We start from the raw sequence: 15,733 nt of genomic DNA, 5'->3' as shown, positions 1-15,733 counted from the left end.
TGTCCTATAAGGTGGCAAGGCGTTTGGTTTGGGTTTGGTTTTCCCTTAATTGATTGGTTAGACCCAAGTCAGGTCCCGCCCACATCCTAGGGGAGGGCACGTCGGGGAGAGGGGTCACTTTCGGGTTCTCCTTACCCCACCACTGTTCATACCCTCCCCCTCAGGGCCTGTGGGTGCTAGAGGTCCGTGGGGTCCGGACCTTTCCCCGCCCAGGGCCTTTGGGCTCCTCCCCACCACGCGGCCACAAGCCCCTAAACCGACAGACGGGCGGATCCTCCAGTCTCCCCTCATTCAGGTCACCACCGCCCAGTGAAAAGAGGTATATTTATTTCAACAGGAGCGCAGGGGCGAGGGTGGCCCTGTCCAGCTCTGCCCAGAGGCGTGGCCACGGCATCGCCTCTCCATCAGCAGGAGTTCACATCGGGGCAGGCGGCGCGCTCCCCACACCTTTCACAGCTTCACAGTCTGACTACATTCAGCCGGCGGGACCCCTGCCCCCCTCGGGGGGTCTGGGGGCCGGGCGGCCCGACGCCGGAACGTGGACGCTTGTCCCCCGCACCCTACAGCAGCAGCCGCCCCAAAGGGTGGCCAGTCCATGGGCGTTCCTTCCAAAAGGCAGCCCTGCACCCCACCCGGCCTTGGGGGAAGACAGAACACCTCCCACCACAAACCCAGCCCACTCGGGGGGGGCGAGAGGTGGCGGGGAGGGCTGTCCTGTCCCGAGCAGGGGCCTTGCCAGTCTGGGGGCTCATGCCTTCAAGCTGCTTAGCTGGAACCGGGCCTCCTCGGAGATGCCGAACTGCTCCAGGGGATCCTGGGAGGGGGCGAGGGCAGGGACAGAGTGAGCCCAGGGCCCAGGAGGCCCTCACCACCCGCCCGCCTGCCCGCCCCACAATCACCTTGCCCGTCATTTTCTGGATCTCGTTTCTGTAGAAGATGAGGCTCCTCCGCATGAACTCATAGCTGCGGATATGGCGGCGGTGAGTGGTCCCTGTCTCCTTGGGGGAGGCCACGCCTCGTCGATGCCACACCCCGCCGACGCCCCGCCCCGCTGATGCCCGACCCCCTTCCCCCTCACCTGGCCCGGCGCAGCGCCTCGATCCACTCCTGACACTGCTCCTCGCTGCAGCACTCAAAATGGTACTTCCTCTCCGTGTCCACGAAGCCTGCAGAGAGCGGCCTTGTCTGTCCCGCTGGCCACGGGCCTCGGCTTCCTGCTGCCACTGTCCACACCCTCACCACTCCCCAGGCTCCAGCCCGACCGGCCACGTCCCAGCGTGCAGTGACCCCAGCATTTTGGGGCCCCAGCTTTCGCACCTCACGGCCTTGCTCGTGGACCTTCCCCTGTCTGGAAGTCAGCCCTCTCCTCCAGGCCGCCCTCCCGGCCTCACCCCACCACCACCACCACACTGGACTGGGCACCCTGTCCTGGGCTCCATCTCCCCACTCAGACTTGGACCTCAAGAAGAGGGACCACAGCACAGGGCCGGGGACCGAGACATCCCAAGAGAGCAATCCTTAACTCATGCAAAAGAGAAGGTTCTGGTGGCCTTCGGGGTAGCAGCGTGGATGCCAGGTGGTTCCTCCCCACCGTCATCCCCGCACTATCATCAGCCACAGTCCAGCCTGGGCCCCACGGGGAGGGCAAAGTCTGGGGCGAGGCCGCTGGGGAGGAGCCCCGCCTGCAACGGCCTTGGCAGGTGGACAGGAGGTGTGCGGCCCCAGAAGCCTGACCTTGAGCTGCCGGGGACAATGGCCTCTTGTCTCTGGGGAGCGGTGGCGCCAGGCTGGGGAGACAGAAGGAGCCTCGGGCGCCTGGGGAGGGGACGACGGGGACCCCTGCTTGTCAGTGCCGGGGACCAGGTGTCCTTGCCACCAACCCCACTCACTGATGCAGAAGCCGCTGGGCTCTTCCCGGGTGACTCGGCAGTGTTCCAATAACAGGGCTCCGATAGGCTGGAGACACACGAAGGAGCGGATGGGGGCGCAAGTCACCCTTCCCCAGGGTGCCCCTTGCTCTGGGCTTCCTCCTCAGCTTGGGGGCGGATCCCAGGAGGAGAGTCTGGGTGAGCAGAGTGACAGGACCGGCGCCCGGCTCCTAGCTTGAGGGGCAAACGAAGGACTCCAAACAAAGGCGGGCTGGTCCCGCTCTCCCCTGAGACCGCCGCCCTCCCAGGACCCCCACTCTGTCCGGACGGCACCCCTACCTCGGCCTCGTCCGTCCGGAAATAGAAGAGGAAATTGACCACCAGCTTCACCAGCCGCCGCTTCACCACTGCGGGCGCAGAGCGGGCTTAGGGCGCGCGGCGAGGGGCCACTCCCGCGCCCGCGCCCCCGGTTAACCCGGACCCCCGAGACCCGGAGACCGCGCGCCCCAGCTCCCTGAGCCCCCGCTCACCGCTCCCCTTCTTGGGGCCCCGCATGCCCAGCTCGGCCGCCATCTCGGCCGGCTGCCGGGATAGCGCCTGCAGTTCCTTCTCGTTGTAGCGCATGGCGCCGCCGGCGGGGAGAACGCCGATCTCCGGGCGCCGCGCTCTCGGCCGCCGTCCCTGCCGGCGCCAAAAAAGTCTCAACGCGCAGCCCGGAAGTGCTGCCAGATCAATGCGCCTGAGCACTTCGCCGGGCTGCCCAGCTTGTCAATAACCGGCGCGTGGCGCTGGTGTCCCGGGGGCGGTGGACAGTGATTACATCACCACAAGACATTGGACGCAGGGTGACAACAGAATCAAGGACCACCCAAAGACTGGTGGCGCGCTTTAACGGAAAGAGAGGAGCAGGCGAAGAGGAACAATAACGTTTTACGGTGAGTACCAACCCACCCTTCTCGCGAGAGCTGACCCCGTGAAAGTTGAAGGCAATGGAGAGTTCGTCGAGAGCGTTGTGCGCACGCGCGCTCCGACTTCCGGCCCGTAATCTGAGCCCCGTCCCCTTTCCCTCGCGCCGCTCGAGCATCTCGCCCGCGCCTCTGGGCGGGTCGAGCATGCGCACGCTGGCGGCCCTGCGCCGATTGCCCCGGAAGTGCTTCGCTGGTCTGCGACGTGGGAGCCGAGTGGTGGTGGCGTGCGTTGCGAGTGAGTAGCGGGCGGGTCGGGGCGAGGGCGGCGGCCATCGGGGGCTCGGCTTCCCTGGAGTGGAGCAGATGCGGGAGAGAAGCGCCTGCGGCGGGGCACGCGGCTTGCGGGGCGCGAGCTGGGGGGCGGGCGGCCGGCCGTGTCGCGTTCCCCGCTTCCGCCCGGCTAAGTCGGGCCTTCTGCACCCGCGGTCTCCCCGGTGCCGACACATCCCAGCTCAGCGGTGAGCCCTGCCCGGCGGGGGCCAGCCCGACACTCCCTCTGTCCCCTCGGTTCTCTCCCGAGAAAGACCCGCTGCGGTCGGGCCGCTGGGTAGCAGTAATCGCGGCTGCAGTTTTTGTGAGCTGCTTCTGTGTCACCGAGGGCTCTTCTGGGCACTGTTCTGTTTCCGTTAGTTGCCTGGCTTTGATCGCGGGACAAGCCCTGAATCCCGTGGAGCCTCAGATCCTGTAATACGGGGGTGCCATAGGTAACTGGCTCTGGGTTAAATTAAATAAAGTATTGGGGGAGAAATAGTGAAAACAGAGTGCATGCCCAACCCCGAAAACCTCTCCACGAAGATAGAAAGAAAAGAAAAGTTTGATCGTTCAATACATACTAAGCCAGAAAGTCATGCATCACAGGTAATCCACTGAAGAGAGAGCGCAGGCAGAAGGGAATCTGATCCTTTGTGTGGCTAAATAGATATGTCCCGTTGCACTGAGGCGTTCAACATAATTGTTCATTTGCTAATCTGTCTGGACCAGATAGGGCTGGGCCGCCTGTTTACGGCTGACAAGTTAAAATGAATTCTGATGGTGCAACGGTTAATTGTTCAGCTGCTAACAGAAAGGTTGGTGGTTCCAACCCACCAGCTGCTCTTTGAGAGAAAGACCTGGCGATCTGCTCCAGTAAAGACTGAAAACCAAACCCCTTGTCGTGGAGTCTATTCCGGTTCATAGCGACCCTATAGGACAGAGTAGAACTGCCCCACGGGGTTTCCAAGGAGCAGCTGGTGGATTCGAACTGCCGACCTTTTGGTTAGCAGCGGAGCTCTTAACCACTGTGCCGCGAGGGCACCATCTTAGCAAACCCTCTGAGGCTGTTCTGCTCTGTCACTCGGGGTCGTTATGAGTCGGAATCGACTCGATGCCACCGACGACAACAAAGTGAATTCTAAAGAAAATCATGGAGGAGGGGAGCTCCTTCCCCCATTTTCACGGGGATTTAAGCCTTTTAATTTGCATTTGACTTTACAAAGGCCGTGCAGGTGATGTGTGTTACCCACCCTAAATAAACCAGGAAACATTAGCCATCACCATTTTATAAGTGGTCCCCAGGTCACGTGACTTGCCTCAGTGGTCAGACCTTGATGCCCGGCACTGCTGCTCTGTGCTACCTCGGGCAGCAGGGAACAACTGGGAGAAGCTCTGGGAAAATGTATTTGCTCGGATCAAGGAGCTAATGGCCAGCGGTGGGCCAGCGGTGGGTCAGCGGCAGAGTTCTCACCTTCCATGCAGGAGACCCAGGTTCCGTTCCCGGCCAGTGGGCCTTGTGCGCAGCAACACCAGTCCGCCTGTTAGTGGGGGTTTTCATGTTGCTGGGATGCTGAAAAGGTTTCGGTGGAGCTTCCAGACTAGGATGGGCTAGGAAGAAAGGCCTGGCAATCGACGTCTGAAATCAGGCAGTGAAAACCCTGTGGATCCTGCAGTCCAGTCTGCAACCCATCACGGGGGTGGCGCATGACCAGGCCGCGATTTGTTCCGTTGTGCGTGGGGGCGCTGTGAAGACAGCAGCTAACAGGGAAATGATAATGTTTTTATCAAAACTTGTGATCCCTCTTCTCTTGCCCAATTCCAGCTCCGAAAAGCCGCCTCTTTTCAGTTCTTAAAGGCGATTTTTCTGGTCTTTACCTTGGTAAATATGTGCTTCTGTTGTTGTTTTATCCGTTGTAGACATTATCTGCTGGATTCCTCCTAGGGTTGGTGAGGGCTTGCTTATTTGTCCCACCCATCGTCACTTCTCTGTTGCATACCCCAGACTCGATTGCATCACAAGTTTTTGAGGAGTGAAAATACCATTTGCTGCTAGACCAAGTAGCGTCCGCGGATGTGCTTGCTTGCTTGTATCACTCACTTTCCCCCCAGAGCTGATAATTTTCCTCATAGTCCCATTTGCCTGGTTTTCTTTGTACCTATTGTTAATTCTTCCCCGAAAGTACCAACATCTCACACACTCACTAGTTTTATTTTCCATGCGTTTGAACAAATTGATTCATTGATTTCCACCCCTGGCTCTGAGATTTCACTCCCAGATCTCTGTCTTCCTCCTCCAGTCTACGCTGGCTGCTCTCTAGCCTTGCAGTGGGGGCATTGTCCTAGAGCTTTCCATCACTGCTTTCTGGGCTGGCTTGGTTTTCAGTGTGACCATCTTCCTCTTCCTTCAGTCTGTCAGAACACATCTTGTGGTTGCTTTTGAAGAAAGAGTGAGCTTTTTGAGTCCTTGCCTGAAAATGGCCTTTTTTTTTCCCTCTCCCTTAGTCTCCAAAATTAGATGTTTGGTTGGGTATAAAATTCTAGGTTGAAAATACACTTTTATCCAGAGTTGTGAATGCGTCGGTCACTGGTTGCTCCTGGGAGGGCTGATCCCGTTCTGCTTTCGGATCTTTTGTTTGTGACTGGTTTTCTTTCTGTCTAAAAACCAAACTCATTGCAGTTGAGTCGATTCCGACTCCTAGCGACCCTATAGGACAGAGTAGAACTGCCCTAGAGGGCTTCCAAGGAGCAGCTGGTGGATTTGAACTGTTGACCTTTCGGTTAGCAGCCGAGCGCTTAACCATGGAACCACGAGGGCTCCTGTTCTGTCTAGTAGAGGTGGAAGGGTCTCCCTTGGACCTTGGTGTTGTAACATTTCACAATCCCTTTGCCGAGGGCCTCGTATTTCTCGATGACGTTCTCCTATTCTTGGACAGTCCTTTGCTTTGTTTGTGTTCTTGCTCAGAAATCGTGTCTAAGTTCTTGCTTTTCCTCTTAGTCGTTTTTTCCGTCCCTTTTGTGAGTGATTTGCTTCACTCTCACCTTCAAGTTCTCGTACTGAATTTCAGTTTGAGGCACCGCATCCTTACTTCCCGGAGGGCTGGGTTTGGGCGTTTTTGACTCGTTAATAGTTGGCACTCTGTGTTAGTGTTTCGCTGCGGTGATTTCCTTGTGTTAAAGAGGATGGTGGTGGTTCCCTCGTTTATTTTAATTACCAGCTCGTAGGTAGGTAGTGGCGGGGGTCCTATTTTGCAGATGAGGAGACGGATTCGGGTGGTTAAGTGACATGCTCAAAGTCACACAGGTGTGACTAGTCAGAGCTGAGATTTGAACCCGGCCTGTCAGCCCGTGCCTGCAGCCTTTCCTCTGCACCCCGGAGACGCTCCGCAGAGGTTGGATTAGGAGAGTGAACAGTACGTCTCGCAGAGTTTTCCACTGGGTATCTTTCCTCCTCAGATACCCGGCGGTGCTTCCTGTTTGTTCATGATAAGAACAGGGTAACTGAGTGCAGAGCGAGGGCGCCGCGGGACAGGGAGCCGTGACCCATGTACTTTGTGCGCGCCAGCTTCAGGGGCAGGGCTCAACCATGGGAGCGGGCGGCTCTGGGGGCCTGACCGGGGTGAAGGAGGGCCAGACTTGGAAGTCTAGGGGGCCGGTCAGTGTATGAGTCTCCTGTGGCTGCCCTAACAGCTCACCACAAACTCAGGGGCTTAAACAAATGTATTCTCTGAAATCCGCTTCACTGAGCAGCATCCAGATTCCTTGCGGAGCCTCCGTGGGAGAATCTCTTTCCTTCCTTCTCCAGCTTCTACAGGCCGCCGCGTTCCGCGGCTCACAGCCCCTGCTCCATCTTCAAAGTAGCACGGTAGCATCTCCCGGTCTCTCTCTGCGTGGGCCGTTACTCCTCTGACCCTGACCTTCCTGCCTCTCTCTTACAAGGACCCTGTGATCACACTGGGCCCCCCGGGTGATCCCGGATCATGTCCCCTTTGCAAGAGCCTTCACAACATCCCATCACAAAGTCCCTTTTACCACGGAGGTGCCGTATTCACAGGTCCCGGGGAGTGGTACAGGGACATCTTTGGGGGGCCACGCTTCTGCTGACTGCACTCCAGCTCCTGGCCCATCCCCGTGAGTGGACACGAGGTGTTGTGTGTCTAAAACCCAGGGGCAGACGTCGAACACTCAGGAGCTGCATGTCAGGCGGTCAGAGAACGCTGCCTGGCGCTTGGCTTTCAGCTGAGGCAGAAAGAGTACAGGGTGCACGGGGGGGAGGTGGCCGCGAGGCTGTGGAAGGGAATGCTTGGGACTCAGGGAAGCTGCCTTGCCCAGAGACAGCGACTGTCTCCTGTGTGTCCAGCAGGGGGGACCCAGGAGACATCTTCCTTGCCTCCGAGAAGACTGACTGCTGAGCCAGAGGAATAGAATTTAAGTGGTAGGTGTGAGTGTAACTGACCGGAAAGGGAATTCAGAGGAGGGAGCAAACGCCACAGGCCTGGACAGTCTGGGAGGGGTTCCTGGAGGAGGTGAGCCTTGTTGATGAGACCCTCAGGGCTCATCGTCCCCATCTCTCGGGGCTCTCTGAGCTCAGCATTTCTGGTTTCTGGGCCTCTGCGTTCCCTGGCTGGAGTGATCCCCTCCACCCCAAGATCGTGTTAACGAGCCTGGGTAGGTGTCTCGCGCTCCAGGCAGATTCTGGCCTCCGTGTTTCTGGAGGCCTGGCCCACAGGAGACCCTCAGCCTCCTGGGAGAGACGGCAGAGGTTGGAGGGCCATCCTGTTGGGGGTTGTGTGGGGCTGCGAGACAAGCGTGGCAGCCTGGTCTCCCCGCGAATAGGGCTCCCTCTGTGCCACCTCCCCAAGCCGAGGGCGCGTACCGGCGGGACCGTTGCCTTCCGCAACATTGCAGTTCTCCCCCTCTGCTCTCTAGGTTTCTCCTGCTCCACTGACACCCGGGCACCCTCACCATGGACTTCCAGCACCGACCCGGCGGCAAGACCGGAAGCGGGGGCGTGGCGTCCTCCTCGGAGAGCAACCGGGACCGCCGGGAGCGCCTGCGGCAGCTGGCCCTGGAGACCATCGACATCAACAAGGTGGGCCCCGGGTGGGACGCAGCACTGCGCTGGAGGGTTCCCGTCGCTCTCGGGGCTCTGCAGCAGCCAGCGAGTGGGGCCTCTCAAGCGCGTCTAAGCCCCCCAGCCAGACTCTGCTAACCCCACCTCGTGGGTTCCAGCAGCTGTGGGGCTGCGGCTGCCTTGTCCGAGTGGGGAGCTTGACCAGGAGCAGCAGAGGCCGCCGGATGCGGTCAGCCCCATGTCTGAAAGACTTGTTCGGTGCCTGAACTTTGTTTTTCAGTTAACCTGAGGCGTATAGAACGGGCCCGGGATGGGGGCCGGGATGTTACTCTGTGGGCTGAGATTGCTCCACCCAACAGGAGTCAGCAGGAAGGTTTTACTTCACTTGTGCTGAGCTAGCAGTAAACCAGGGTCTCTCTCCCTGGCACTGCTGACGCGGGGCCCGATTGTTGTCGGTGGTGGAGCGTCCTGGGCACGGAGGGTGCTGAGCACCCCCAGCCTCCCCCGGAGCATGTGGGGAATGCAGAGTCTCAGGCCCACCCCACTGAGCCGGAATCTTCATTTCAGCAAGCACCTGGTGACCGCGTGCCACACGGCCTTGCAGACGGCCCGCCAGGCCACGCGCCGTGGTGGCTCTGGTCCTGGTCTTCCCCCCGGGGGGGCGTTGCGCCAACAGGCAGAGAGAGGCCACACTCGTCAGCGCCAGTTCAGACAGTGGAAGGGCACTCAGTTTGCGTGGGTGCCGCAGGGCAGGCCTGGGTTGGCCGGGGCTTCCGTGTCTGATGCAGGCCCTGTCCCCTTGTCCCTGTCCAGGATCCGTACTTCATGAAGAACCACCTGGGCTCCTACGAGTGCAAGCTCTGCCTGACGCTCCACAACAACGAGGTGCGCCTCCCGCTCCCTCCTGCCTTCCGCCAGCCCTCAGGCTCGCTTTCTCCTCCTCATCCAGGGGCATTAGCAGGCGACCCTCAGCGCCATCCATTTCTAGAAGTCCTCCCCCCTCCCCACCCTAGACAGACCCTGCACCCACGAAGCGCTGACGCCCCGTCTGCGAGACTCTGGTGGTCTCTGCTCCGTCTGGGTCTCCTGCCACATTGCACATGCCCTCCTGGGACTCGCTTGGGTCACCTGGGCTGTTCGCAGATGTCCTGCATGTTTATTCTCATTGCACTGGCCCTGGGGTCTGGGTGCTGTGCGGGCACCCCCTCCTTGGTCTCTGCGCCCCCCACTCCTGTGGTGACCGGAAGTCGCTGAGTCCGGAGGCTCGCTCCCTTGCCCTGCTCTGTCTGCATTGTGTATTTCCTCCCCCAGGGCAGCTACCTAGCGCACACCCAAGGGAAGAAGCATCAGACCAACCTGTGAGTACCCAGGCCTCAGGCTCCGTGTCCCGGGAGCGCGCTGGCCTTCCGGTGCTGTGGGGGTCGCCGTGGTGAGGAGAGGGTCGGCAGCACACGGGGCCGGGTACTCTTCACATGCTGCTACACTGACGTAGCTTGCTCGCGAGACAGATGTCTGTGATGAGACACAGAGGGGCAGCACCAAGAGGTCCCCCGGTAACAGCGTAGTGGGGAAGGTGACAACAGAGAGAGACGCCCCTTACCTCTGCCACACTTCGCACCCGGGCCCCCGCCCTCAGTCTTGGCCCCTCACTTCCCAGATGAGCACAGTAACTTGTCTGGGGTCACGTGGGTGGGGCGGCACCTCCCCGCACCTGGGCTGCAGCCTTGAGGGCCTGAGTGCAGGGAGCCCCAGCAGCGCCTCGTCCTTCGGCCTGCAGGGCCCGGCGAGCTGCCAAGGAAGCCAAGGAGGCCCCAGCCCAGCCTGCGCCGGAGAAGGTCAAGGTCGAGGTGAAGAAGTTTGTGAAGATCGGCCGCCCGGGCTACAAAGGTGAGTCTGTCCGGGGTGGCAGCTGGCGCCAGTGGTGAATGGGCTCCTTGGTAGGCCCCCCGGAGATGCCACCAAGCCTGTCCCGGCACTTTCTGCCAACTGCCCAGCTGGGCCTCTGCCGGTGACCCAACCCGGTGCTAGCCCGAGCATTGAGGTGGGGGCACCCCCAATGCCCACGGTGTCAGACAGCTGAACGCCCAGGTGGATGGCGTTTACTGGAGGGGCTTCGAGCAGAGGCTGATGTGGGTGGGGATCTGGGATGGGGTGAAGGAGACTCCCCCTCTGCCGCCCCCAGTGGCTGCAGGCTTGTGTCCCACCTGTAGCCAGAGCCTTCAGGACCCTGGGTGGTAGCTGCCCAGCCACGACCTGCACTCTCCCTGTGGCCTCGGCAGCTCCCACCTCCCTGGTTCAGCAGGCGGAGCCAGGCCGACCCCAGGGCGCCCTGCGATCCCAGGGCTTTCTTTGCTCTGGGGGAGGAAGGGCCACCTAGACTGAGCCCCCTTTGCCTTGCAGTGACCAAGCAGAGGGACACGGAGGTGGGCCAGCAGAGTCTCCTCTTCCAGGTGAGGCTCTGCCCTGCCTTCCTGCTGACCCCGGGGTCTCCTGGGCTCCGTCCTGTGCCACAGTGGCCCCAGGAACGGTGCTGCCCACTCGGTGTATCGCCACAGATTGACTACCCAGAGATTGCCGAGGGCATCATGCCGCGCCACCGCTTCATGTCCGCCTACGAGCAGAGGATCGAGCCCCCGGACAGACGCTGGCAGTACCTGCTGATGGCCGCTGAGCCCTACGAGACCATTGCCTTCAAGGTAGGGCCTCAACGGCGTGGGAGACTGGGAGGAAGCCATGGCAGGTCTGCTGGCCCCCCGCCCCCGTGAACCCCAAGGCCATCTGAGCACCCGGATCTGCCCTGCTGCAGTGCAGCGTGCTTACAGGGATCAGCCTCCACAACACGGGCCTTGGGGGTGGGTACACCTGAGCCACCTGTTTGACCCCGACACTGAGGCCCACCCCCCTCGTGACAAGGCTTCTCCTGTCTGGGACCTTCCCCAGGCCTCCGAGGGCAGCTCGCCTGGCCCCCCGCCCGCGTGCCTGCCTGAGCCTTGGCCCACGTGGTCCTCAAGGCCCTTCCCCCCACTCAGGTGCCCAGCAGGGAGATCGACAAGGCCGAGGGCAAGTTCTGGACCCACTGGAACCGGGAGACCAAGCAAGTGAGTTGTCCCGAGAGGCCCGTACACAGGGCCGTGGGGACGGGGCTCTGGTGCCGCGCTGCCTGCTGAACCCTGTTCTGTGTTGTTCTCCCCAGTTCTTCCTGCAGTTCCATTTTAAAATGGAGAAGCCCCCCGCACCACCCAGCCTCCCGGCCGGGCCTCCAGGGGTGAAGCGGCCCCCACCGCCCCTGATGAACGGACTGCCCCCGCGGCCGCCGCTGCCTGAGGCCTTGCCCCCTCCCCCTCCTGGAGGCCTGCCCCTGCCACCCATGCCTCCCACGGGGCCTGCACCCACCGGGCCCCCCGGGCCCCCCCAGCTGCCCCCGCCAGCCCCCGGGGTCCACCCCCCCGCCCCGGTGGTTCACCCACCAACCTCTGGGGTCCACCCGCCAGCACCAGGGGTCCACCCCCCAGCCCCGGGCGTCCACCCCCCAGCCCCAGGGGTCCACCCTCCCCCATCTGCCGGAGTTCACCCCCAGGCCCCAGGGGTGCACCCACCGACTGCTGGAGTTCACCCTCAGCCTCCAGGGGTACACCCGCCCACTCCTGCCGTTCACCCCCAGGCCCCTGGGGTGCACCCACCTGCTCCAGGGGTCCACCCAGCAGGCCCAGGAGTTCATCCTCAGGCTCCGGGGGTCCACCCTCAGGCTCCTGGGGTCCACCCTCAGGCTCCGGGGGTCCACCCTCAGGCTCCGGGGGTTCACCCTCAGGCTCCGGGGGTCCACCCTCAGGCTCCGGGGGTTCACCCTCAGGCTCCAGGGGTCCACCCAGCAGCCCCAGGAGTTCACCCTCAGGCTCCGGGGGTGCATCCCCAGGCTCCGGGGGTCCACCCTCCTGCTCCTGGGGTGCATCCCTCAAATCCTGGAGTGCACCCCCCGACTCCCATGCCCCCAATGCTGAGGCCCCCTCTCCCCTCCGACGGCCCTGGCAGCCTCCCTCCCCCTCCGCCAGGCAACTGAGGGGTAGCCCCTTCCTGCAGGCCGGCTTCCGTTCCTGCGTTTCCCTGCAGAGAGCAGTTGGGTGTTTTTATACAGCGCCGTGGCCTGCTCTGGTTCATTAAATAAAGTCTCCCTATGGCGCTGAGTGGAACCATGTGTCTGCGGGGTGCGGAGGGCACAGGGTGGTGGCTCCCTGACTGGACACTGGGTGCCCCAGCTGTCCTTGCTGCGTGCATGCGGGTGGGACAGTGTAGGGTGTGGAGGGCACAGGGCGGCGGCTCCCTGACTGGACACTGGGTGCCCCAGCTGTCCTTGCTGCGTGCATGCGGGTGGGACAGTGTAGGGTGTGGAGGGCACAGGGCGGCGGCTCCCTGACTGGACACTGGGTGCCCCAGCTGTCCTTGCTGCGTGCATGCGGGTGGGACAGTGTAGGGTGTGGAGGGCACAGGGTGGCGGCTCCCTGACTGGACACTGGGTGCCCCAGCTGTCCCTGCTCCCACTGCTGCCTGCATGTTGGACAGCGCAGGGTGTGGCTGAGCCCTGCCACTGGCCAGGAGCAGGTCTGGGGGCTCCAGGCTGAGGGGAACCCGTGTCTGTTCAGCCTGCGCGACCCAGAGCTGAGTTCAGGCCCACCTGCCCCAGGACCTCAGGGCCCGGCTAGGGCCCAGGCTGCAGCTCTGCACCCCAGGGGCTGCCCTGCACCCAGGCCCCGTCTCAGGCGTCCCCTCCCCACACCCAAGCCAGACCTGTTCCTGGTCTGACGGCCTCCTCCCTGTGCAGACCCACTCTGTCCTCGGGAGGGAGAAGTCAAGGACGTCACTTGAACGAATCAGTCAGCAGGCCGCGTCTAGTATCGTGGGGAGAGGCAAGATAGCTGGGAACAGAACAGAAAGCACCCTGTGAAGACGCCTCCTCCGGGCCTGCCCGCGGGCTCCCAGGAGCACAGGGCTGCCCCCCAAGGTCACGTCCACGAGGAGACAGGGTTCAGGGCCCACCCCCTGCCCAGGCATTGGGGAGGCACCCATATAAGGCCGGCCGCCCGGCCGCCCAGCCCCCAGCACCACCATGCCTGCCTCACCGCCTCTCCCTCACCTGGCCCTGGTGCTGGCGGCCCTGGGGGCTGCGCTGGGGGCTGGGACCCCCAGACAAGAGGCCCTGAGCACCCCAGCCCTCTCCAAGGAGATAGCCTCGGGCCCCAGGGGCCTGATCTTCAGTGAGGACTGGGCCTGGCCACTCCCGGACAGCCCCGGGGACCCCCTGTGCCTGGTGACGCTGGGCGGGGGTGGCAATGGGAGTGGGGCCCCCTTCCGGGTGGTGGGAGCCCTGGGCAGCTACGAGCAGGCCTTCCTGGAAGCCGTGTACCGCGCCCGCTGGGGTGCCCGCGATCTGGCCACCTTCGGGCTCTGCGCCCCTGGCGAAGGGCAGGCAGCCCTGGCACTGCTGCAGCAGCTGGGCGCGTGGCTCAGGCAGCCCGGGGGGCAGCACCTGGTGGTCCTGCACCTGGAGGAAGGTACGTGGGGGCCGGTCCACAGCCGGGCAGCTTTCTTCCAGAAAAGGTGGGTGCTGACAGACCGCAGAGCCCTGCAAAGATGCCCCCTTCCCCCCTACCCCCAAGTCCACAAAAAAAGCCATGTGGGTGGGGTAAGCTGAACCCACAGACCCAGCAGGGGAGAGCCCTCCACACACATCTGGCAGCCAGGGTGTGAGCTGTCCTGTCCCCACAGCCACCACCACCTTCAGAGAGCTGCTTCCCCTGGGACCCTCATGGGCCTCCCTCGAGGAGGTCCCCAGATCTGGAAACCCCAAAGGCCCAGGAACAAAGATGGAACCCACACCTTCCGGCAGCGCTCCTGCCCACCGCTGGTCATCCCAGCCACCATGTCCCTGCAGGGTTAGCTCTCCCGGTTGGGATGGGGGCTCCACCTCCCAGCAGTCAGGCCTGGGATGTCTGGGCCTCAGTGGCTTGGGTGTCCCCCTTCCTGCTGTCTGGCCAGTGACGTGGGAGCCCACGCCCTCGCTGAGGTTCCAGGAACCCCCTCCTGGAGGAGCCGGCCCCCTGGACCCGGCGCTGCTGGTGCTGTACCCTGGGACGGGCCCTGCGGCCACCATCACAGGGGCTGGGCTGCCAGGTGCCCAGGTAAGGGGAGTCCACGGGGCAGTCCTCCAGAGCCCTGACAAATCACAGAGGTGGAGGGCTGTGCTAACGGGAGGCGCCACAGTCGAGGTCGGCACTGTGAAGGGGCGGCCAGCAGACCAGGGTCTGGTGCCCTGTGGCAGGGGGCTGTGTGCAGGCAGAATAGGGCTGGGCATGGCGTGCCTCACTCATTCCAGCTGCCCCCATCTCCGCAGGGCCTCTGTCCATCCCAGAACACCCGCTACCTGGTGCTGGCCGTGGAGCACCCGGAGGATGCCTGGCGAAGCTCCGGGCTGACACTGACCCTGCGGCCGCCTGGAGACAGTAGGCGGCGGAGGGGCCAGCGGGGGCTGGTGGGGGACATGTAGGCTGCCCCTAGGACCCTGCCCCTGAGCAGCATCCCCACCGCAGGTGCTCCCCTGGGCACGGCCCAGCTGCAGGCGTTGCTGTTCGGCGCCGACCCGCGCTGCTTCACTAGGATGACCCCGGCCCTGCTGCTGCTGCCTCGGCCCCGGCCCACGCCACTACCCGCACAGGGCTCACTGGACTTGGTGCCTTTCCCGTGGCCCAGGTTGGGGCCAGGCCAACGAGGGGACCTGGGGAGGGGAAAGGGGGGTGCAGGGAGACCCAGGGTTGCTGGGAGGGGGTTCTGAGTGCACGGGGGAGGAAACGGATGGGGAGCGGGTGAGGAGAAGATGGGGAGGCCCTGGGTGCTCAGGAAGGAGGGGCTGGGGGGGTTGGGGTGCTCGGGGAGGGAGGGAGGGATTGGGGGTACAGGGGATGTATGGGGGAGGCCCAGAGTGTTCAGGTTCCGAAGCAGGGGAGGGAGGTCCAGAGTATTGGGTGGAGGAGAGGCCCAAAGTGCTTGGGAAGGAGGGCCCGGGAGCCTAGGGTGCTTGGGGTGGGGGGCAGGCTCGGAGTGCTGGAAGGACGATCTGGGAGGCTAGGGTTCTCAGGAAGCGGGGAGGGGTCCAGGGTGCCGGCAAGGAGCTGAGGCCAGGGTGGGGCCCGCTTGGCGCGCGCTCACCCCGCCCCCGCCCACAGGCCGTCCCCGCAGCCCGAGGCGCCGCGCGGGGCAGACCCCTTCCTGGAGACGCTCACGCGCCTAGTGCGCGCGCTGCGGGGCCCCCGGAGCCGGGTCTCGCCGCCGCGCCTGACCCTGGACCCAGGCGCGTTGGCCGCCTTCCCGCAGGGTCTCGTCAACCTGTCGGACCCTGCGGCGCTAAAGCGCCTGCTGGACGGCGAGGAGCCGCTACTGCTGCTGCGGCCACTGCCCGCCAGCGACGCTGCTGGGGACGTTGCGTCGGTGCCGGACCCCACGGGTGAGGCGCCGTGGGCGGCGGTCCTGGCTCGCCGCGTGGCCGCCGAACTGCAGGCAGCGGCCGCCGAGCTGCAGGGCCTCCC

At 63.3% G+C, this 15,733-nt stretch overlaps 3 protein-coding genes across 3 annotated transcripts in view; 2 read left to right on the top strand and 1 right to left on the bottom strand.

The window, feature by feature from the left end:
* Positions 1-308: 308 nt before the first annotated feature.
* Positions 309-2,544, bottom strand: PLEKHJ1 (pleckstrin homology domain containing J1). Its single transcript, XM_004378497.2, has 6 exons — positions 2,399-2,544; positions 2,208-2,275; positions 1,890-1,956; positions 1,079-1,166; positions 900-963; positions 309-814 (listed from the first exon to the last, which is right to left on the bottom strand). Exons 1-6 carry the CDS (start codon positions 2,490-2,492, stop codon positions 749-751), a joined length of 447 nt encoding a protein of 148 aa, XP_004378554.1. The 5' UTR covers positions 2,493-2,544; the 3' UTR covers positions 309-748.
* A 161-nt stretch (positions 2,545-2,705) lies between these two features.
* SF3A2 (splicing factor 3a subunit 2) lies at positions 2,706-12,216 on the top strand. The gene is made up of 10 exons (XM_004378496.2): positions 2,706-2,803; positions 7,449-7,520; positions 8,015-8,177; positions 8,973-9,044; positions 9,471-9,517; positions 9,937-10,046; positions 10,560-10,609; positions 10,715-10,855; positions 11,189-11,257; positions 11,353-12,216. The coding sequence occupies exons 3-10, from the start codon at positions 8,052-8,054 to the stop codon at positions 12,214-12,216; spliced, it is 1,479 nt and encodes a 492-aa protein (XP_004378553.1). The 5' UTR covers positions 2,706-2,803; positions 7,449-7,520; positions 8,015-8,051.
* A 1,044-nt stretch (positions 12,217-13,260) lies between these two features.
* The window catches only part of AMH (anti-Mullerian hormone), a 3,046-nt gene continuing 573 nt past the window's right edge, over positions 13,261-15,733 (top strand). The window contains exons 1-5 of the mRNA XM_023733153.1: positions 13,261-13,705; positions 14,190-14,332; positions 14,545-14,653; positions 14,741-14,900; positions 15,374-15,733. Coding sequence (XP_023588921.1) covers positions 13,261-13,705; positions 14,190-14,332; positions 14,545-14,653; positions 14,741-14,900; positions 15,374-15,733 — 1,217 coding nt within the window. The remainder of the gene's footprint in view (positions 13,706-14,189; positions 14,333-14,544; positions 14,654-14,740; positions 14,901-15,373) is intronic.

The sequence above is a fragment of the Trichechus manatus genome, unplaced genomic scaffold (assembly GCF_000243295.1).
Source record: "Trichechus manatus latirostris isolate Lorelei unplaced genomic scaffold, TriManLat1.0 scaffold00057, whole genome shotgun sequence".
NCBI lineage: Eukaryota > Metazoa > Chordata > Mammalia > Sirenia > Trichechidae > Trichechus > Trichechus manatus.
The sequence above is the reverse complement of the archived record's forward strand: the minus strand, read 5'-3'. Positions and strand labels throughout refer to the sequence as shown.